Here is a 24,372-nt window from a genome sequence, read left to right on the forward strand (position 1 = left end):
ACACGAATCATTATTCTAAAGGCAGAAAGCATTATATTTAAACATTTTTTTGATGTGGACCATTTTTGAAGTTTTTATTGAATTTGTTTACAATATTGTTTCTGTTTTATGTTTGGGGTTTTTGGCCATGAGAAGGTGGGATTTTAACTCCCAGACCAGGGATTAAACCCACGCCCACTGTGTTGAAAAGCAAAGTCTTAACCAGTGGACTGCCAGGGAAGTCCCCAAAGGCATTATCTTACAGCTGCATTCACTGAGGACATTGACCTAGGACATCTAGATTTATTTTTTTCTGTGTATATATACTTCAAATCCAAAAATATATTATGTATAGTATAAAGTGAACTTTTTTTTGGATTGGTGCATTATATTATAGTCATCTGACTGTGCTCAATTAGTATTACATCACCAGTAGACTACAAAAATGTTCTAGAAAGTATTCAAACATTTTGGGCTTGCTTTTAAATACTCTTGAAGAAAATCATAAAAGTCCTTATAGTAATTCATATAATTCCCTGCAGTAATTCTCTGCTCATTCATGGTGGAAATGGGTCTGTGTTTGAGCTTGAGCTTGAGGCTTAGCTTTTATCTTATTCTAACTCCCAATTCTCTTTTTAATGCCAGACTTATTTTCCTAAAAGTTATTTTATTTGTGTTAGCCCAGAAGCCTGGTTGAAGGGTCTATGCATATGCTCTCATTGTCCTCTGTGCTCCACGTTGTCATGGATTTTGTGGTCTAGATTTTATGAACAGCTCAGTTAGGACAGGGAGGAAGGGAGAGGAGGGTCCAGCAAGTGGGAATCAAGTGAATCACTCCCACCCCCTGAGAACTCAGGGGTTTCCATGGACAAGTAGTAAGGAAAGCAAGGATTAGAAATATCTAGCAGGAAGAATGAGATGTGACTTTACCCTTTCCTTCCCAGAGGGTTTATTTTGTTTCCTTTCTTACCAGCACTGCTGACAAGTAGCAGAAATGACTGCTGTGAGCATCGAGTGCTTTCTTGTCGGTTCACTGGAGTGCCCACTAACGGCTGTGTTAAGGAATCCAGAGTAGGTCCCCAAGTAAAAGAAAGGTCTTTGGGTTCTCTTCTTCCTGTTCGTAAACTTGCCCACTAAGATACCATGCTTGTGGCCGATGTGCAGTTTACAACAAAATAATAACCTTGGGCCCAGATAACCAGCTTTGATCACGTTTCAGCGAGTACAGATGTGGGAGCCCTAATGGAGGCACAATCTGAAATTAGACCTTCTCATACAGAGGGGAAAGGAATCTCACTTCTGCTCCCATCTCCACGGCTTCTCAGTCCCCACTGAAATTCCGTGTAGCTCTCCATGCCCACCACCAGGTGACGGCCTATTTGGTGTAACACAGATGAGGAAGGGGAGAGATATTGGGACATTGAAATCTCTCCAGTTTGGAGGATCCACAGCCAGCGATTCTCATTATTAGGATAATCCATTGTCTGGAAGCTGGAGTCATGTCTTCATACTGATCTCTCCTCTGCCTAGGGGTCCTATGTGGCTACTTTCATCTTTTTCTCTGCACAGAATTTAGTGCTTTGCACATAAACTTTAAAACATTTGTCTAACTTGAAGCTGAACTGGTAGCAGAAATGATCATTTGGAGCATGCTCCTAGAGCACATTTTAGTTTCTGGAATGGAAGAAGTGTTGAATAGTGTGTGAATATTTGTAAGCAGTTTCATGACACTTTTTAGGACATATGTCCATAAATAATTAAAAATTACAGAAAAGAAGTTTGAAAAAAAGAGTCAATATGAACTGTACTCCTACAGTGTGTTAATGGATAAAATTTTTATGGCAAACCACATTTACATTCTGAAAAATTCTTCGATTTTCTTGAGCAGATATCCTAGAACTATTTCTTTGTAACACAGGTAACCATGATATAAAAAGGAATAATTGGTTGTTCCTATGTCTGATGGTGTTATTTAGGGCCTGCCTGCTAGCTTCCAAGCTGTTCTTCCACTTTCTCCACTGCAGATGCTTTGTTATGATTGAACTATCTTTGCCTGCCCTGCCATCTCCATATGTTCAAGTCCCACCTTTGCTTAAGGTCAGCTTACAAGATATTTCTTACCTAATGTCTGTACAGTCTCCTCAGCCAGGCTCTCTCTTTCTCTGTGTCCTCCAGAGTACATTTTTTTGGTAGCTTATCCAATAGCTCTTGTTCCATTTTTTAATATGAGTTATTTTAAGTGTGCATCTATATCCTTATCAGGTTACAAAATGTTTAAAGGAAAGCAGCCTGTTGCAGTCATTAAAGAAATCTTCTATGTTCTCTAGCACCTGCTAGGTACTTGGTCATTATATCCCTCCTTGTCACACATATCGCTCTATACACCTTTTGCCTTAGATTTTCCATGCCTCCTCCCTCATTCAATATCAAAGCCTCCCTTCATTGTCATCTACTTCATCTCTTTGATCCTAATTTTTGGCAGCAAATAGCCTTTGGAGAGTGTCTCACATTGCCTGGACTTGATTCTAACCTGAGTTATCAAGACTAGAGAAAGGCTCTGGTCCCCTCCCTGGATTTTGAAGCTGCTCTAGTTCCATGCTACTCCATAATTATCAGCTGGTATGTACAGTATTTTCCATCTTCTAAGAGCTTTATTTACTTTTAGTCACAATGTAGTAAGTCACTATAATTATGCAGAATGTTATTCAGTCCTTGAATCCCAGTTACATTCTCCAATTTATAGTTATTTTTTTCATGTGTTGTGTTTTAGAGCAAGCTCACTCTTCTGTGACTAGATAATATTTTGACCAGAGGCATTAATATATTTCAAGGTGGCACCAGTGACAAAGAACCTACCTGCCAATGTGGGAGATGTAAGGAACATGGGTGTGATCCCTGGGTCAGGAAGATCCCCTGGAGAAGGAAATGGCAACGCATTCCAGTATTCTTGCCTGGAGAATCCCATGGACAGAGGAGCCTGGTGGGCTACCGTCCGTGGGGTTGCAAAGAGTCAGACACAGTTGAAGTGACTTAGCTTATCAATTCATTAATTGATACCATTAATTTCTTCCAAAGCAACTCCTGAGTGAGTTGTTGAGTCTTGTTGCTTGCATTTATACTTGGTTTCTATTAAAGTTTGCAATCAATAATTTCACAGTATATTTTAAGAGAATTCATATATGTCTGCCTCTCTGGAAATAAAGTTTACTGCTTTTTCTGGTTAACCCTAAGTTTCTGTGAGAATTCCGTAATACTGAAAACCATCTTAGTATGTGAATATTTTACAAAATTTAAAATGTTTCTTCTTAATAACAAGTTTTGAGGGAGTTTCTCTGTTATTTGATTGATCATAACCTGTGGGTACATGTTTAGAAAAATAATATATAACTATGTCAATATCTGGCCTGCCTGCTGTGGTGAGTTTAACAGTTCTAACTAGGCAGTCTATCTCCTGAACACACAATAGAGTAGCTCTGATCCAAAAGCTCAGAGTAGAGATCTGTATAAACTCAAGTTAGTTGGCTTAAGGGAAATACATGGAAAATGGTATGTGTAATTACTAGCTAGTTTTATAATTTTACTTTGTGGAAAGGCAAAAGATATTTGATTTGGTTTTCAGATCATAGGTGCTGTTGGGATTGCTGACAAGGATAGCTGGAAATTGGGCCATGAATCTTGGATAAAACTGTGGAAGCTGAGATGTCCTCTTTGATATCTCTCTTCCTTCTCTGTACCACTCCCTACTGCCATCAGCCCAGAAATGTGATTTCAAAATGCACTCCAGTCTCCTGTCTATCTTGTATCTTTTGCATGAAGATTTACAAAAGAAATCTTTAAAAATAAAGAAATCGGTTTATGAAATCAATGCTAGTTTCTTAATGAGAGCTCCTATAACTACAAAGAGCTCAAAGCAAGGAAGCAAAAAATATATGTTCCTGAGATCCTGCTGCTTTTACCTTTGAAAAACTCTCATCTTCCAACTGAACCAGAACCTGAACTTGTCAGAATAGAGCATTATTTCTTAGTAAACCAGGAGTGCCTGGAGTGTTGAGCAGCCTAATGTGGTCTTTGATCATAAGTGGATTCAGACATTATTAGTTATCTGTTCATCAAGTTGCTGATTATAACTCCATTAAATCTTATCTCCTTGATAATCTAATTATCTTCTCAGCTTCAAAAATGATCACAAAATGTACTCACATTACTTTTAAGACTGAATTAATCTGTCTGAACTCTGAGAAATTGAGCCAGTTTTAATTTTGATGTGTTACTTAACCTTTTCAGGAAAAAAAATAATGTCAGTAAAGGCCAAAAATAATAATGTAACTCTAGGAACTTCTATAGGTTCATGATCACAGGTGAACAGACAGGACTTACTGTTGTGAAATCACAATTTTTGAAGTTATATTTCTTCAGATCCAAGTTTTATACATCTGTTTGTGCTTGGACTTGGACTTCCTTCCACTTGGATTCCTTTTTAATCATCAACTCACCATTTCTTAAAGAGGATAGTTAATAAAAAATTTTCTGTCTTGTGGATGCTGCTTGCTTTTTTTTCTATTTTTAAAACAAAAGCTACATCTAAATATAAATCAGTATTACATTTACCATATTTTAACAAGTCAATCCAACAAAACATTGCTTGTTTAATAGGTATTACATACTTGTTGCCTTAAGATGTTTAGCTACATCTGTATAATCTTGCAAATAAAATGCACTGGATTTGGTTTTGCAAGTACACTCAGGGACACAGTGGTATATATTCCTTGAACAAAGGTGTCATGCACATGGTATTATAGTATGGGGCATGGTGTCCCTGAGTTTATAGACACTGTTGCCATGAGTTTAGTTAATTCATTCTATGAATTGTATATACATCTGGTAAAATTAATATCTGTTTGTCTTCTTTCTTTCAGGCAAAAGTAACTGGGTCAAAAGTGAGCTGACAAAATTTTACCTCTGTATTGGCTCCTGAAGTCCTAGGCATAAGTATATATAATATCTTTTTTTAGTGCTCTGGAATTTAATGTACCTAAGCAATAAAAGAGATGACATTAATCTTCCAGTGTTACTCATCATGGCTTAATGCAGTCCTGTTTTTAAGTCCAATGCCCAGAGACAGTTTGCCATAGTTGTAGGACTTAGAGACACTATCTTTGTGTGTCAGTCTGTGGTAGCTTTCCTTACCAGGAACCTGACTCAGCTTGTAGGAAATCTGTCTGTAACACTTCATTGCGCTTACCAAAGTGCAATAGGAAACTTTGACGTGGTGGCCTTTACAGCTGGTCCTTTGACATTGCATAGATTAACTCTTGAAAGTTTAAGAACAGCTGAGTCTGGGACCTGTCCGAGGTGCTGAAGAGAGACTTATGTGAGAACTACCCAAGAGCCCAGCCTGTCTGGGTCTGGACACCCTTCTCTGCCCTCCCCTCCCCTGAAGACATATAAACAAATAATTAAGAAACTGGTGTTTCTGAGGACCAATCTGATGTAAAACAACTTGGAAACACATTTAATTAGATATGGAATGTAATTTCTTTGTATTGGGTAACAGAGATATCTGAAACCTTCCATGGAGGTGTGCCTGCTGCATTCTTTCTCCAGCTATTTAATTAGATTTTATTCTTCTGTCTAATCCTTAGAGGCAGATTACCAGGAGAGGTGCTCACAGGACCAGGGGAAGAAAGCAACAGCTTCAAGAAACCACTTAGCAAGAGAAAAAAAGGGATTTTTTTTTTTAAAGAAGCAATGATTCTCAGACCTTTGTAAGCTTTTAAAACCATGAATACTTTTGCTTGCCTATTAATTCTTGGTGGCTTCATGATGAAACCCAAAATGACCCTGGGTTGTTTTCCAGGACAGCCAGGAAATAGAAGACTGGGGAGACAGCTTTCTTCTCCCCAGCCCTTTGAGGGTGTGACACCCAAGGGAGGGAGTGGGTGGAAGTAGCTTTAATGAGGAGGGAGAAACAAGTCACTCCCTCAGGCTGTGTGGGAAGAAAGTGAGGCCTGAGGGACCTTCTGGGCTTGAGAGACAGCTGCTCCTGACACTGATAAATGATTCATTTGAAAAAATGAAGAACCTCTGAGTAACACCAAGGCCATGTTATTATACTATATGCCAGGTGGGTGGTGAATCCTTCTAGGATCTTTTCCAAATAGGAGTATTAGTAGGCAATGCAGACAACTTAATTATAATAAGATTCACTTGCCCATAAACCCTGAGAAGAGTGTGACCAAGAGTTAGAATAATAATTTTATCTTGTCCTGTTGATAACAGTATTAAGAAATAGCAGGAAAAATTCTCAAGGTTGTGGAATTTTGAATCTCTTTTCGGTACACATAAACATGCACAGTACATAATCCAAGGATGAATTACGGCAATGGAAATTTTCAGAGGAATGTGGAATGAACTTTAGATTCAGTGAAATCTGAGCAGTGCGATAAGAATTTATTTCTCATTTAAACCTTACTTGTGGTTCAGATAGAATAATGATGCATAAATTTTATTATGCAATAGGTTTTGTGCAAAAGAACTACGCTGTGACATATTGTAGGTGAAAAATTTCTCTCCAGAGACTTTTACTTTTTCGACTCAGGCAGAACTTTATATGAAATTCAGTATGGTTATTACCAAATGCTTTATGAACCTTAATACTCATGGGGAAAATTAGGAATGTTAATAATTGGAAAAGAATAAAGTTATTTAAATTAGCTTCCAGTTTATCTAGTTAAATGGAACTCATCTAGTTAAGCCATTATTATACAGTTTGAACTTTCTTCCACTCACAATATTTAACATTTCTCTGGGGATTCTTAATTTATTAAAAAAATTTTTATTGACCTCCTTGGGCTAGATGAATTCAGTGTATAGATTAGAACCTGAATATTTCATTGTCTTTCTAGTGCTCAAAGAAAAGGCAGAGACTTAATTGTGGACTTAATTTGACATGCTTTATTCCTTAAATATTTGGGAAAAGAATGCCCTTCCACACTGTTCTTTTATTGTTTCCAGGTACTCTAGGCAGTTGTGGTAACTCAGAACCATTTATTACTCTGGTTGGCTTTGTATTACTTCCTGCAGGGAGAGCATCCTTCTGGGTGAGACGTGAGGCCTGCCTTAGCTAAGTACTTCTTGCATTCTTCTAGGGAAGGAGCAGAACAGCAGTAGAACAGAGCCCTAAAGCAGATGTCTGAAGACAGGAGACATCTGTGAAGTTCTGTTTCATCTCTGTGCAGTTTTTCATTCTACATCATAGCAAGGTGGCTTAGTGGTGGCAAAATAATGATTTATCCATTAGCTTCATTCAACCTCAATAAATGGATGTTCCACACATATGTTTTAGGTGTGGCTATAAGTGCCCTAGACAAACCATTAAGTACCTCCAAACTCTATACCCTTACTTATTTTGAAAAATGTGGCATTAGGGGTGTCATACCTTCCTAATTGCCCCTTTTAGGACGTAGGCTTTAGATCAGCCTGGTTCCAGATCTACCTGAGTAAATCACATCTGAGTTCACATATTATTTTTCACTAAATAATCTGCCATCTGTTGGGCAAATGATCCTGGCCTTGCTGTCTTCTCTCAGTACTGTGCTACCTCTATCAATTACATGACTGCCTCTCAAACTCCATTTGCTAAACTGTGCACTTTGTCCATCATCTTTTCAATTTGAGTTCCTTTCTGAAGTGTTTCTGTAAATACCTTTAATGCTTTTCTGCTCAGCAACTCCACTGGCTTTTTATTGTTGTTATTGTTAGATTTCAACCTCCTCTGCCTTTCTGCATTTCTGCTCTTGACGGTGAACCATTGTATCAGGCTCTTTACGGTAGGTCATGCCGTGGTGGCAATACCTCATTGGCTTTTAAGAGCAGGTTGGTTTCTCACTCATGAAAATGTACACAGATGTGTTCATCTTCCCTTCACTCTGAGACCCAGGCTGGAGAAGCAAACCCAGTCTGGAACATCATGCGGCTCATACTAGAAGGGAAAAGGCATGGTAAGAGTATGCGATAGCTCTTATACCTTCTGCTCAGAAGGAACACATGGCACTTTCACTCACATTTCATTAACCAAGTCAAGTCCCATAGCCAAGCTTATTGTTGATGGGGCAGGAACTATAATCCTCCCCCAGGCAGATCTGGTAGTGAGGTGCAGCGTAGATGTGACAATAATAAAATCTCCCCCCAAATATCTTTTCAGTATTTTATATACTTAGAATGTTACACAGGACCTGTTAAAAAATCAATAGTCACCTGGAAAAGACTTCCTTCTTTTTTCCTCAGGTTCTCTTCATGTTGGGGACCTTGGCTTGACTCTACCTGCTTCTTCTCTGGATCCTTCTTATCTTCTACCTTTACCCAAGTGTTTATCATTAACATTCTCCTTCATTCTCCTTATCATTTGTCTACAGTTTTACACTACACTTGGATGTTTTGGAAAGCCACTGTTGTTGTCCAGTTTCTCAGTCGTGTCTGACTCTTTGTGACCCCATGGACTGCCAGGCTTCCCTGTCCTTCACCAACTCCCAGAGCTTGCTCAAACTCATGTCCATTGAGTGGGTGATGCCATCCAACCATCTAGCTTGTGGCAGTTTGCTTTCACACTGTATTTCTGAATGGCTCGGAAAGACAAAGGAAACCTAGAGTTTTCATATTCAGCCATATTGAGGCACAAGAAAGGGAGTCAGTTGTTTAGAACTCTGATGATTTCTGTGCTGCCATTCTGAATAGCACATTCGCATTGAAGTTTATATGTACTAACAAATGACTTAACATTAAGCTTTCATCTAGTAATACCTGGATTTACAGAGTTGCAAAAATAGTTTGAGATTAAGGCAGGATAAGAAAACTTCACCAGAGTTTTACATAGATTTTAGAGAAATAATGTCACTATACCTGCATTATAATATCTAGGAAAATATTCTCTTTCAGAATTTATTTTGGAGTCCAGTATGGTCTTAAACACTTTTTTACAGAGTTTATTTGTATTAATCACTATCTGTTTTTAAGTGCACTGGGCATTTTATCTTTCCTTTATACTCCCAAACACTCTGGATGACTCTTCAGAGTTAATATAATCTGCTTTGAGATGCAATTTTTCCTGTAGATATTTTAGTTCCTCTAGGAGATTGTAATTTACTGAAGGAAGTAGTTTTTTTCCTCTTCATCCCCTTCCTTTTTTTGGTTCAGTTCAGTTCAGTCGTTCAGTCCTATCTGACTCTGCGACCCCATGGACTGCATCACTCCAGGCTTCCCTGTCCATCACCAACTCCTGGAGCTTGTTCACATGTATATCCTGGTGTTGATAATACCATCCAACCATCTCATCCTCTGTCAGCCCCTTCTCCTCCTGCCTTTAATCCTTCCCAGCATTAGGGTCTTTTCTAAAGAGTTGGTTCTTCAGATCAGCTGGCCAAAGTAGTGGAGCCTCAGCTTCAGCATCAGTCCTTCCAATGAATATTCAGGACTGATTTCCTTTAGGATGGACTGGTTGGATCTCCTTGCAGTCCAAGAGACTCTCAAGAGTCTTCTCCAACACCACAGTTCAAATGCATTAATTTTTTGGTGCTCAGTTTCTTTATGGCCTAACTCTCACATCCATACATGACCACTGGAAAAACCATAGCCTTGACTAGACGGACCTTTGTTGACAAAATAATGTCTCTGCTTTTTAATACGCTATCTAGGTTGGTCATAGCTTTTCTCCCAAGGAGCAAGTGTCTTTTAATTTCATGGCTGCAGTCAGCATTTGCAGAGCCCAAGAAAATAGTCTGTTACTATTTCCACTGTTTTCCCATCTATTTGCCATGAAATGATGGGACCAGATGCTATGATCTTAATTTCTGAATGTTGAGTTTCAAGCAAGATTTTTCACTTTTCTTTCACTTTCATCAAGAGACTCTTTAGTTCCTCCTCGCTTTCTGCCATAAGGCTGATGTCACCTGCATATCTAAGGTTATTTCTCCCAGCAATCTTGATTCCAGCTTATGCTTCATCCAGCCCGGCATTTTGCATATAAGTCAAATAAGCAGGGTGACAATATGGAGCCTTGATGTACTCCTTTCCTGATTTGGAACCAGTCTGCTGTTCCGTGTCCAGTTCTAACTGTTGCTTCCTGACCTGCATACAGATTTCTCAAGAGGCAGGTATTTCTCAAGAGGATGGTATTCTCATCTCTCCAAGAATTTTCCACAGTTTGTTGTGATCCACACAGTCAAAGGCTTTGGCATAGTCAATAAAGAAGAAATAGATGTTTTTTTGGAACTCTTGCTTTTTTGATGATCCAACAGATGTTAGCAATTTGATCTCTGGTTCCTCTGCCTTTTTTTAATCCAGCTTGAACATTTGAAAGTTCTTGGTTCATGTTCTGTTGAAGCCTTGCTTGGAGAATTTTGAGCATCACTTTGCTGGCATGTGAGATGAGTGTAATTGTGTGGTAGTGTGAGCATTCTTTGGCATTGCCTTTCTTTGGGATTGTGATGAAACTGACCTTTTCCAGTCCTGTGGCCACTGCTGAGTTTTCCAAATTTGCTGGCATATTGAGTGCAGCACTTTCACAGCATCATCTTTCAGGATTTGAAATAACTCAACTGGAATTTCATCACCTCCACTAGCTTTGTTCGTAGTGATGCTTCCTAAGGCCCACTTGACTTCACATTCCAGGATGTCTGGCTCTCGGCGAGTGATCACACCTTCATGATTATGTGGGTCATGAAGATCTTTTTGTTTAGTTCTGTGTATTCTTGCCACCCCTATCTTAATATCTTCTGCTACTGTTAGGTCCATACTGTTTCTGTCCTTTATTGTGCCCATCTTTGCATGAAATGTTCTCTTGGTATCTCTAATTTTCTTGAAGAGATCTCTAGTCTTTCCAATTCTATTGTTTTCCTCTATTTCTTTGCATTGATCTCTGAGGAAGGCTTTCTTATCTCTCCTTGCTATTCTTTGGAACTCTGCAGTCAGATAGGTATATCTTTCCTTTTCTCCTTTGCCTTTAGCTTCTCTCCTTCTCTCAGCTATTTGTAAGGCCTCCTCAGACAACTATTTTGCCTTTTTGCATTTCTTTCTCCTGGAAATGTCTTGATCACTGCCTCCTGTACAATGTCATGAGCCTCTATCCATAGTTCATCAGGCACTCTGTCTATCAGATCTAATCCCTTGAATCTATTTGTCATTTCCACTGTATAATCACAAGGGATTTGTTTTAGGTCATACCTTAATGGCCTTGTGATTTTCCCTACTTTCTTCAATTTAAGTCTGAATTTTGCAATAAGGAGTTCATGATCTGAGCCATAGTCAGCCCCCAGTCTTGTTTTTGCTGACTATATAGAGCTTCTCCTTCTTCAGCTGCAAAGAATATAATCAATCTGATTTCGTTGTTGACCATCTGGTGATATCCATGTGTAGAGTTGTCTCTTGTGTTGTTGGAAGAGGGTGTTTAGTATGACCAGTCTGTTCTCTTGGATAATGCCGTTAGCTTTGCCCTGCTTCATTTTGTACTCCAAGGCCAAACTTGCCTGTTACTCCAGGTATCTCTTGACTTCCTACTTTTCCATTCCAGTCCATTCCAAAAAAGATGAAAAGGACATCTTTTTTGGGTGTTAGTTCTAGAAGGTCTTGTGCTGCTGCTGCTGCTAAGTTGCTTCAGTCATGTCCGACTCTGTGCAACCCCATAGACGGCAGCCCACCAGGCTCCCCTGTCCCTGGGATTCTCCAGACAAGAACACTGGAGTGGGTTGCCATTCCCTTCTCCAGTGTGTGAAAGGAAAAGTGAAAGTGAAGTCGCTCAGTCATGTCTGACTCTTAGCGACCCCATGGACTGCAGCCTACCAGGTTCTTCTGTCCATAGGACTTTCCAGGTGAGAGTACTGGAGTGGGTTGCCATTGCCTTCTCCTAGAAAGTCTTATAGGTCTTCATAGAATCATTCAGCTTCAACTTCTTTGGCATTAGTGGTTGAAGCATAGACTTGGACTACTGTGATACTGAATGGTTTGCTTTGGAAATGAATAGAGATCATTCTGTCATTTTTGAGATTGTACCCAAGTACTGCATTTCAGACTGTTTTGTTGATGATGAGGGCTACTTCATTTCTTCTAAGGGATTCGTTTTTGGTAAATTCTAACAAATGCTTGTTGAAATGTATATGACCATTATAGTTACTATATTAGTGGGTATATTATTAACTATCAAGTTAGAGTTGTAAAATAGTTGTGATCATATTAATTTTCAAGGTGGAGTCATTCTATATGCTAGTTCTGTGTACTTCTGTTCAATGACTGTGCAGTTAAAATACATTTTTTTTGATGTGTTTCCTTGCAGTGTCGTAGACAGCACTGTTGGTGCCCAGCTATATGCCTTTAGTATCTACCTTTTCTGAGCCCACTAGATTGACTTGCAGTTGCCAACAGCAGAACTCTTTGACTGAGGTCTTACTATGGTTCCTAGAGACCTGTCTGGCCCTGTGTGGATGTAATGGGGAATTCATGTTCCCCAGAAGCAGGGTTCAGGCTTCCTTGCTAGCTCAGCTGGTAAAGAATCTGCCTGCAGTGCAGGAGACCCTGGTTCGATTCCTGGGTCGGCAAGATCCGCTGGAGAAGGGATAGGCTCCCAACTCCAGTATCTGGCCTGGAGAATTCCATGGACTATTCCATGGGGTCACAAGGGTCGGACATGACTGAGCGACTTTCACTTTCATTTTAAGCAGCAGCCATTAGCCAATGTCCAACAGGAGATGATATTAAATGCCCCAACTCTCTTGCCCCTTGGTGAGGATGTCTGGAAGGTGTTTGAGTCTGTCTCCTAGAGTTCCCCAGTTGAATTAAGGCAGGGTTGCCAACTGTGGAAACTTGCTTGTTAGTGCACCTTGAGTTACCTCTCTTCCCCTCCCTGCCTCACTTCCCCACACTACCATTAACATTTCCTTGGGTAGCTCCAGACCAAAATCTAATTCTAGTCTCAGAGTCTGTGAGTTTCTAAATGCTTTCCAAACCAAAACAAGTATTCCTAGGCCAAAATTTACAATTTAACAATTTCTCTACTTTGGTGATATCCAGTAGGAATATAACACATACCACATTCATAATTTAAAATTTTCTAGTGGCCATATTTTAAAAAGTGAAAAGATGCTGTACACTTGCAACTAACACAGTATTATAAACCAACTCGCATTTGATCCCTGGGTCGAGAAGATCCCCTGGAGAAGGGCGTGGCAACCCACTTCAAATATTCTTGCCTGGAAAATTCCTCAGACAGAGAAGGCTGGCGGGCTATACAGTCCATGGGTTGCAAAGAGTTGGACATGACTGAGCAACTGAGCATGCATGATACTTCAGTTTAAGAAAAACTGAAAAGAGTTACAATGAATCTTAATAATATAGTTTAATGCATTATATCCAAAATATTATATTAATATACAGCCTATAATATATTAATGATATATGTGTGTGTGTATGTGTGTGTGTGTATGTTTTTGGTACTAAATCTCTGTAACCTGGTGAGTATTTTACACTTACAGTATGTCTTCGTTCGGGCTAGCTACATTGTAAACACTTGACAACCTTGGCCTAGTAGCTACCATGTTAAACAGTGAACAGTGGTGGTAAGTTTCCTACCATTGTAACCTATGTGTCAAAATTGAGAGACTTGCTAGCTCTTGAATGTATAGAAGGCTGTATGGTGGGTCACAGTTTCTATTCTTAGCAAAGTCTTACTCGCCTTCTCCTTTCCCTCTTAAGCCGAATAAAATCTCTGTAAATATCTAGAGTGATGGATACCTTGTTTAGTCTGAATTCACCTGTATATTTTCTTTCAAGAATGAGCTTCTGGTAAAAATAACTCTTAAGCTTATGGCTTTGTACATGTTTGCATGCAAAATATAAAGAAGATGTTGAGCATCTCTGTGTTTGTGTGTTTTCAGGCAGAGGGTACCAGACTTCAGCGAGAACTCCGAGGATACTTAGCAGCTATCAAAGGTAATGTGTATGGGTTGTTTACTGCATGTTACTAAGCACGGGTTGTTCTTGGAATTCAAGAGTGACAGGATCAAGTGTTAATTAGAAAGCCATTTGGCTTTCTGGCAGGATGGGTACTTGAGCACAGGTGTTCCATTCTACCCACTCCCCAGTTTCCATTGAAATGATAATCAGGATATGTTAAGGAAAAAATATGTGGGCCCTTATGCTGGAAACTAGGAATAAGTGCCTCCCATGTGCCAGAGCTTTCTAGGAAGAGTTGTTAGATAGAGTGAGCTGCAGACCTTGTTTAAGAAAAGCTGCAGCTGGTTTCGTCCCAAGGGAGAGTATGTCCCAAGAGCTGGACGCTCTTAGACTTGCACATAAGCCCTCTAGCAGGAGCGGGCGAGGGATGACAGCAGCATTAACATGAAACATGGCCCTGAATTGCCTATGGCTTGTGGGGACCAGCTGCACCTGCAACCCTGCCAGTGTAGGGGGAAAGAGAGGCTCTGCTGTTGTTTCTAGTCTCTTGATATTCAAGGCAAGGAAATAAAGCTAGTGGTGGAGAGTGGAGAGAGCGATCAGGTTGGGTACTCCATCTCTGCCTCTGGAGATATCCAGTCTCCTGCACTGAGTCAGATCCAAGTGCACCCACGGTGGATGATAAGGCAGATTTTGAGATTAGTGGGGCGAGAATGGATCATCTGACAATGAGTCTTGGGTAAACTGGCCAAACACTCAGAAAAAAAGTAAGATTCCCAACCTCAGTCTTTATTCTCTCCTTCTTATTTCCAAATATAGTGAAGATTTAAATATATAGAAAAGGAGATGCGCTCAAGTGCCAGAATAAAATACAGTAGACTTAATATCCAGTCTCCAGCGACAAGGTCTTTACAAGGCTCCCCCAGAAGGCAGAAATTGGAAAGGGCAAGTTTGAGAGATTTGACCTCATTAATGTACACAGTGTTTAAAAAATTATTTTGACAGCATATTTTAATGAAAGTGAGCCAGGATATAAAGAGCTCAGTAAGTAAGCTAAATGAAGATTAGTGGATCAAAAGAAAAACTGAGTAGAACATATGGAGAGAAAATTAATCAAAGATCTGTAGATGGGTAATAATTGTGAAAAATGCTTGTCCTGAGTATTCAAAGAATATAAAATGAAATCAAAGGGAGAAGATGTTATTTTTCTTGTAAGTGTTCAAAGACATAAAAAGTTTAAAAAAAAAAAAAAGGACCTCAAACAAAGCTGTAATACCTAGCTTTGGCAGAGCTGTGGGAAATGGACTCCTTTTGTACACTTCTGGTAAGACTGCTTTCCTGAAGAGGGATTTGGCAAAGGCTTTTTATATGTGATTTTTTATTTTGTGTGTGTGTTGGGGGGGCATGCCTTTTGATACACTAGTTTCATTTCCAAGAATTTATTCTTAACAGTTTAAATGTGGATGTATGAAATTGATTACAAAGTTATGGCTACATCATGAAACTCTTAATAAAAATTAGTCATAAAAATCAAATTAGTGAAAGTAATTTTCAAACTAAGATGTATTTAAGCTTTTATTATTTTATAAACCAGCCATATAATTTCAATTCACCTGACAACTCTATGAGGCAGGTACTTATTTTATCTTCATTTTATTGTTAAAAGCCAGACATAGAAGGGTTAAATAGCTTGTCTAGGGTCATGGGCTTATTAAACAGCAGGGGTGCAAGGTCTCTGTGTTTCCTGAGACCTTGCTATTCCCTTGTACTGCCATTGAACTATATAGCCACCAGTATTGCATTGTTTCATAATTCGAGTTCATCTGTACAATGGAGTAATGACAACTTACCTCTGTTGCTTTTTAATGAGAGACCCAGGTTTGATCCCTGGATCAGGAAGATCCTCTGGAGAAGGAAGTGGCAACCCACTCCAGTACTCTTACTTGGAAAATCTCATGGTCGGAGGAGCCTGGTAGACTACAGTCCATGGGGTCGCACAGAGTCGGACACGACTGAAGCAACGTAGCAGCAGCAGCAGGCGGTGTACTAAGTGTCTTACGCATGTTACTTCTTTGTCACCGCCCATTACAGGCTAAATAACATTAGCCTTATCTTGCATTTGTAAATAAGTAAGACCCAGAGAATTCAACCTCCACAATTCACAGAGGTCATAGTCACCTGCTCTAAAAAAGTTAACCTCAAATATTTATAACAGTTTGGTCAGAAAATAGAAGGCACTCTCGGTAATTCTTTCATTGTTGATTCAAGATTTGAACACAAGACGTCATAAACTTTTAAGTATAGGATTTTCTCTTTGCTGATTTTTAAAAGTGGATACTTTTGTTAAATGAATGAGCGAAATGGATCTCTTGTCCAAGACTATGTGTTTGGGTCTATTTTATTGCGTTAGTATGGAGAATGCTATTTAAAAAGATTGGCTTATTTCTTTTCCTTAATGTGGTCTGGAAGGAGAATCCACTGTGAGAAGACTTGGCTCCAGGGAAACAATGGGTGCAGTATCAAAGAGACTCTTCCATCAATCTGTGCCGTGCACCTCACTTCTAATGGTGACATCTGCATATGAGGGAGGAGGGGCTGTCTAGTAGCTTTTCCCCACACATTTTGCTGGTTGCATGACTAACAAACCAATCTCTCTTCTCTAGGAGAGATCTCTGTTTAAATGACTCTGGCTGAGGCTGGTTGGAATGAGTTTTTAAACAGTTTACTACAGAGTTTATCAGAACCCTTAACCCTGAATCTAATCTCCCTTAGGCCTGTGGCGTGGGCAGCATTTTCCACTGATTTAATTGTAGAATGCTTTTTTCTTCTCAAAGTCTTAGAAAGAATCAGCATTCCTGGGAGCATATTTTGAGTTTGGGGAACACACTTAAAGATAAGGGTTATTCATTAAGCAGATTATTTTGCTTTTTTCTAAGTGCTTTCATGCCCCATTTTTCTAGTTTTCACAAGAAGAACTCTAGCTAACTAATGGAGCAGTTTAATATAGGCAGCATTACAGAGAATGAGATCTCACCCAGTAGAGTGATGAGTCCTGGGTGCAGTCTCAGAGGCAACTATGGGATAATCCAAGCCTGTCAACTGCCTCACTTGTAAAATGTGCCAGATGTTCCTCAACCATAAAGCGCTCCAGTTGCTCTCGGAAGTCCCCCCACATCTCTGCTACTGGCATTCTATGAAATTGGATTCAATGAGCTCTACTCTTTGTTTTATTATCCCTAATCTCTGGGTGGCATTCATCCTGTGGGGCTTTGTTATTTCTGCTGATGGCTTGGACTTTGTAGGAGATCTTATGCTCTCATTGATTTTAGTAGCAAACATTGCATTGAGTCTCAGTTATGGGCCTGACACTGTTCTAAAAGATAGAGATGCAGAGATGAATAAGACACAGTGTTTGCTCTCATGGGGCTTGTGGTAGAGAAAGCTAATAAGCAAAAAGGCCAGATATGCACAGTAATGTGTAGTTTAAGAGAAGTGTGCTCTGTACTATCACAGCAGAGAGTCCTCCCACCTTAGCTGAGGGACAGGAGACCAGGTCAGGAATGGCCCTTCTGCAGAACTTATACTCAATGAACCCAAGAAGGGGGCGTCCATGGTCATCAGGTGATAAGATACGCCAGGGAAAGACGTTGATGTTGGAAAGACTTTCCAGGTAGAAGAAATCTTGGGTTTTATTCTGTCAATGGAGAAGGGAGTCCTTACATTCTTTTAGGTGACGGAATGAGTCACATGATCAGCTTAGCATTTTAGAAATAATTATCGTAATGGTATGAAATACAAACTAGAGGAAACGAAACTGGAGACTTTTTAGAAGTCTAAGCTAATAGTTTAATAATTATTATAGTTCACATTTATTGAACACATGTGTGCCAGACACAGACATAAGCTTTTTATGGCTCATTTCATGTATTATTCCTATAACATATGATGTGTACTATAATTTATTATTAATGAATACTTTGGAAATCTGCGGTCTAGGATGCTCCAAATTTTTGGTAAGAGGGAAATGGTTCCCATCCAGTAGTAAGATGATCATTCTTCTGTGTATGAATTTTGATACTTGTCTTATGGTTTTGGAAACCACTAATCTTTTAAGAAAATACTCCCTTCTCCAGGGAATCTTCTGGACCAGGACTTGAACCCAGGTCTCTTGCCTTGTAGGTGGATTCTTTACCATCTGAGCCACCTGGAAAGCCCAAGAAAATATTGGCTATTAGATATTATTAAATGCCACTTAGCATCTATTCTGCTTTAATGTTGCCAGAGTGCTTTGAAGGAAACTTGGGTTTTAGTTATGTTTTTTCCTCTTTGGCTCTGCCACCAGAGGAAATTCTAAATCTATGCCAACCTTTTTGTCTTTTAAGAGCAAGACTTGTGTTTTGTTTACCTGTCTATCTGTCAGAGTATTTCCTATGGAGGGTTGTAGAAACATCTTTCTGTCAAAATAATTTGTTTCCAAATTACTCACACTGCTACTTATCCACACAGCAATTAGTAGTTATTTTGAGCTGATAATAGACATATTTACTGCAACATTGTGTTTTTTTGCCTCAATGAGTAAGATCTTATATAATTTTATTTTAAACTTAAGTCACAGTTTCATTTTGCACTACAATGGTTTTTGTTCTGCAATACCATCATGCTTCTTTCTTCCTCTTAAGACATTAAGAGCTTGTCTATGTGCTGTTTATAGCTTCCATCTGACTTGAAGAATTAAAACAAAACTTCAGAAGCCTTTTGCCATCTGAATGATAGAGTTCTAACTAGTGATTCACTTTTGGTATGAATTTGAGGGGTGCATTCTTAGTATTAGTTTGCTTAGGGTTAGGGTTAAACATGGACATTCAAGATAAATATCCCTGCCACATATGGTCAGCAGTGACTGCATGTGGAGACATCACAAGAAAAAGATTCTTCCTTGCTTGGACTCAGAGTGCTAGAGGAAGGATGAAGGTTTTTGCATTACTTTTTGTGGCTCAGTGGGAAAAGGATCTGCCTGTAATGTAGGAGACACAGGAGATGTGGGTTTGATACCTGGGTTGGGAAGATTCCCCAGGAGAAGTACTTGGGAGCTATCTCTAGTATTCTTGCCTGGGAAATCCAGTGGACAGAGGATCCTGGCAGGCTACAGTCCAGAGGGTCACAAAGACCTGGACACGACTAAGCACACACACAATGCAATGTTTGCCTGTCTGTATACCTATAAGACTCTATTTCATCAGTGTCCCCAGAGAATTGAGTCATCACTGCTTTCCCACAGTACCCTGCTGGGCTTCATCTTGTGGTTGTCAAGTCATTTCAGCTGGTGTGGGTTGTTTGTACTTCTCATGGTAAAGGGCATCCTTAAACATGTTCAGTGATGGAGAGAAGGTCACAGGCTTTCATACTTCGTGTGACTACAAAACACGTTCATGCATTTCGTGTGCAATAACCAAATAGGTGTCTGCATCTTAGCAGGGGAAAACAAGGGGGACTGTCTGTCCCCTGAAGTGAAGTGAAGTGAAGTGAAGTGAAAGTCGCTCAGTTGTGTCTGACTCTTTGTGACCCCATGGACTATACAGTCCATGGAATTCTCCAGGCCAGAATACTGGATCCTCTTCTCCAGGGGATGTTCCCAACCCAGGGATCAAACCCAGTTCTCCAGCATTGCAGGAGGATTCTTTACCAGCTGAGCCACCAGGGAAGCCCAAGAATACTGGAATGGGTAGCCTACCTTCTCGGGTGCATCTTTCCAACTCAGGGATCGAACTGGGGTCTCCTGCATTGCAGGAAGATTCTTTACAAAATGAGCTATCAGGGAAGCCCCTCTAGAGAGAGGAAAAGCTTTAGATGTTGACTCTTTTTTGGGGGGGGATTAATATTTTATTTTACTTCTTAAATAATGTATTGAAATATATTTGATTACAATTTTGTTAGTTTCAGGTATACAGTAAAGTGATTCAGTTATATGTATATACACATATACACATATACACATATACACACACTTCTTAATATTCTTTCCCATTATAGATTATTACAAAATACTGAATATATTTGACTGTGCTATATAGTAGGATCTTGTTGGTTTTCAATTTATGTGAAGTAGTGTGTATATGTTAGTCACAAAATCCTAATTTATCCCTCCCCTGCCTTTCCCCTTTGATAACCATAGGTTTGTATTCTAAGTCTGTGAGTCTGTTTCTGTTTTGTAAATAAATTCACTTGTATCATTTTTTTTAGATTCCACATATAAGTGATATCATATATTTGTCTTTCTCTGACTTACTTCACTTAGTGTGATCATCTCTAGGTCATTCCATGTTGCTGCAACTTGCATTATTTCATTATTTTGTGCTGCTGAATAATTTCCCATTGTGTGACTCTTGTGCATATTGTTTGAGGATATATTTTGATCATTTCATACATCTTATTTTTAATTTCATTTTCTGAAGCAGAGAAAAATTTATTACAAGCACCAAGCAAGGAGAATGGGCAGCTTGTGTTCAAAAACCTCAAACTCCTCAGACGCCTTCTATTTTGACATTTTTTCTCTCACTGTTGAACCCAAAACTGACTGCTTTAAATCCAACAAACACATGGTTGAATTTAGAACGTTGCAGCTTTCAGTTTAGTAAAAAACTTTCCCTCTTTGATTCACTGGCATTGAGTTTATGCGATGTGTCTTTTATTTCTAATGATGGCACTCTGGTTTTTCTCTGCTCTCCTTCTATCCAGCCCCATTTCATTTCTCCTAGTGACTAAAGCCAGGGCACCGACTTAGCCAGGTCTCACCTTCTGGCTAGGAGGGAGAGTCTGGTGCCAAAGTGGCACTTCTCCAAGTCACCAGCCGAAGACTCCTCCTTGTTCTGTTCCCAGCCCTGCGTGGTCTCCACTGTAGTCCACACTCTACCCTCCATGTTTTGAAGGAGGGGCAGAGAGGAGATTGAAACAGATCATACTGCACTGGGAAACTTTATATCTTTACTATTGTTAATAACCATATTTTTACAACATACCAAATTATACCAATAACTAAAATTCTGACCCATAGACTGAAGAACTTGAAGTTCTCTGAGGCATCTAACTTAAAACTGTATATATAGCTTTTGATAATATTGGAAAAAGAATTTTTTAAAAAAATTTAGGCCCTTTTAAACAATTCAAATATTATGCCCTAAAATCCTGTTGATTGTGCTTCTGTCTGCTTCCAAAAACAAAACAACTTTATTTCTAATATTCAAATTCATTTAGGATTAATTTCTAGGACTCTGTCGTTTTATAGAGAAGAGCTCTAGGTGTCCGGTACATTTATGGTTTCACGTCATTTAACAAGTGACAGCACCCCTAGTAGGACATATGGTTTTCAGAATAGAATGCCTTGTTTATTTATTTATTTATTTTCAAGATCCTGTGTCTGTCACTGTTATTATAAATACAAGAAGGTGCATGCTGTAATCAGAATCAGGAAAGATGTGACTAGAGATGCAAATAGCAGCTGTGCTTGCCCAGTTTTTCCTTAGCAAGTGTTCAAGATTTTCCCTCTCACTTAGAAAAGTAGGGGAAGGAGGAAGAGACTTTTTGCCCACCTGTCTCTAACGGGAACTGTTTTTCTCCAATGCTAGGCATGCAAGAGGCTTCCATGAAGCTCACCGAGTCGCTGCATGAAGTCTATGAGCCTGACTGGTATGGGCGTGAAGATGTGAAAATGGTTGGTGAGGTGAGAGCTGGTCACAGCGCTCAGGAGGCCCAGCGTGGCTTCCCCGCGGGTCCCACCATGTCCTACTCACGCAGCTTATCCCCTCTCTGCACTTCATGGCCCTAATCAGGAGGGAACACCATGTACCCAGAAGGTGCTGTGCAGTTCTGCCATCCAGATTGATCCAAACTCATAGTGAGGAGTGAACATGATGATAAAACCACCTGGGAAAGCTGAGCGTTAAAGATTGTTTTTCTTCAACATAAGAGTAGCACTTTTCTGTCCCTTACTACACTTCTTAGCCCATTTCAGCAGGAGAATTGTCTCATGACATGATTTTATGTACTTCCCCTCCTTCCCCATCCCTCCTTGAAAGCAGGTACAGGAGCTGAGAAGAGCATCTGTTTCAGTTCACCACCCGCTGGTCCATTTGCCAGTCTGCAGGGCTGAGGACAGAGCTTGCTAGTAGAAATTTAACTAATGAAATACTTTATCCCAAGACATGTCTTAACACTTAAAATGCACTGTCTAGCCCAGGGCTGTCTGGCTGTGGGAAGCAAGAAAGTAGTTCCTGTTGCTTTGAGGAAGGCAGAATGGGATGTGACACTGAGTGAGTTCTTTAATCTTCTTTGGCTTCAGTTTCCTCATCTGCAAAGTAAGAGTATTAATTTTACCTCCTAATAACACACTGAAAGCCTATGTATTCACACCCTCGACCTAGTGCACAGTGCATGTGATTGTTACAGACATTAGGAATCCTGCTGTCTGGAGTTTTCTCGTGACCAAGTTCTTTGTTAAAACAAAGAGTGGTTGTTTGTCATGCCCACTTCAGAGGAGCTTGTTGCTTCTCATGAGGCATGGAAGACCTAAGAGATGTGGCCTCTACAACCCAGGGGAAGGTCTGATAGGTGACATGCTGATCTTCTATGCAGCCTTTGCAAAGATGGGTTAACAACTCATCTGGGCTGCTCCCTGAAAATTCTGACACTCCCGTATTGATCACAAATGAGAGTCTTGTTTTGACTGTGATAGAAACAGAGATTATTTTTTTAATGAATAAGGCTCTTGTTAGCTCTGTTAACTTCTTTTGAAACCTTTCAGGATGTGAATTGGGCAAAATCAGCCTCCACACACCATTTTTCAATGCTGTTTTGAGTAATTACATCTTCTCACATTTCTTAAATATAAAGACACTGTTTCAACAGCATGTTTTAAAGGCTTAACTCATTTTGTAAATTTCTGATTAGAGGTGTAACATTTAAAATTCATCATGAAAAGAAGACTTTTTAAGGGAATGATAGAAGCTTACATAAATGGCTTTTCAGAACACTGTATTACAGTTCTGTGTGTGGCAAATGCCACTGTCTTGACCTTTATTCCTAAGGAAACAGCTGATATCCTACCTTGGTCCTTGTGGCTGCCAGAATTTTGGGAATCTTCAGTTGCTGACCTAAATATGAGCTCTTTTGAAGGTGAAGCACCTGGCACCACATGTTCAGAGGGTCTGCTCAGATAGAATATAAGCCTTTTTGTATAATGGATTTAAATTTTTTGGTTGCATAAAGTCTTGAATAAAGATCTATAACAATTAGAACTTGGTTTTAAAGGGTGAAAAAGAAAAAGAAGCAAATCAACCATTAAAAAGTGGTTTTCAACAAGACAGAAACTTCTCTCCCATTACGGACATTGAAGGTTGGCAGCCCATGTGTGGTGGGGGGAACCCATGACCATCAGGGGCCTGTCTTTGCATCCCTGATGTCATCTCTACTTTCAAGTGACTGTCTGAGCTCTGGCTATCAGCACTCATTTCTGTCTTCCAGTAACAGGAAGGAAGAAGCGTGGAGGACAAACCTCCCTTTAAGGACGTTGCCTTCAAGTCCATCCTGTTGGCAGAATTTAGTCTCATGGCTACACTAGCTTGCAGTGGAGACGGATAAATGTGGTCTGAGTCCTAGGAGGCCATGTGCCTGGAAGAAACTAGAGATTCTGTTACTAAGGAGAAAGAAAGGGTAGATGGTGTCAGGAGATCCCAAATGTAGTGATGGGATGAGTATAGAGTAATGTTCTTGCATACTTGCTATGTGCTGGTGATTCTCTGAGGCACTTTATATTGTCAGTTTGTTGACTGGGTAAACTGAAACTCATTCTAAAGTCACAAAGCTGGGATATGTACCCTGTTCTGGTGAGGCAGCCTGGTGTCAGGGACAGATCGTGGGGTTCACATTCAAGGGTTGAACCCAGACTCTGTCATTTACCAGCTACATGACCTAGGCCAGGTTATATATCATCTCTGGGCTTCAGCATTCTCTTCTACATAAAGATAACAGGAAGACTTTCCTCATAAGAATATTGTGAGAATTAAATTATACACACATATACAGACAAGTAAAGTGTTTAACCAACTGCCTGGATGTCCATGGGTTGCAGAGTCGGACACGACTGAGCAACTAATACTTTCACTTTGGGGCTTCTTTGGTGGCTCAGATGGTAAAGAACCTGCCTGTAATGTAGGAGACCCAGGTTAGATCCATGGGTTGGAAAGATCCCCTGGAAGAAGGGCATGGCAACCCACTCCAGTATTCTTGGCTGGAGCATTCCATGGACAGAGGAACCTGGCAGGCTGTAGTCCATGAGGTCACAAAGAGTCAGATGTATCTGAGCAACTATGACTTGACATAGTGACAGTAGTAGTCATAACAGTAATAATATCTGATAGTCTGTGTTTATCATAATGGATAGTCCATGCATGGTAGGGCCCT

General features: G+C 39.8%; 1 protein-coding gene across 1 annotated transcript in view; it reads left to right on the forward strand.

Moving 5' to 3' along the window:
* AMPH (amphiphysin) overlaps positions 1 to 24,372 on the forward strand; it is a 210,978-nt gene that overhangs the window by 111,367 nt on the left and 75,239 nt on the right. Inside the window, exons 3-4 of the mRNA XM_040259504.1 lie at positions 13,899 to 13,953; positions 21,540 to 21,634. Of these exons, the coding sequence (XP_040115438.1) occupies positions 13,899 to 13,953; positions 21,540 to 21,634 (150 nt within the window). The remainder of the gene's footprint in view (positions 1 to 13,898; positions 13,954 to 21,539; positions 21,635 to 24,372) is intronic.

This window comes from Oryx dammah, unplaced genomic scaffold (genome assembly GCF_014754425.2).
Source record: "Oryx dammah isolate SB20612 unplaced genomic scaffold, SCBI_Odam_1.1 HiC_scaffold_18, whole genome shotgun sequence".
NCBI lineage: Eukaryota > Metazoa > Chordata > Mammalia > Artiodactyla > Bovidae > Oryx > Oryx dammah.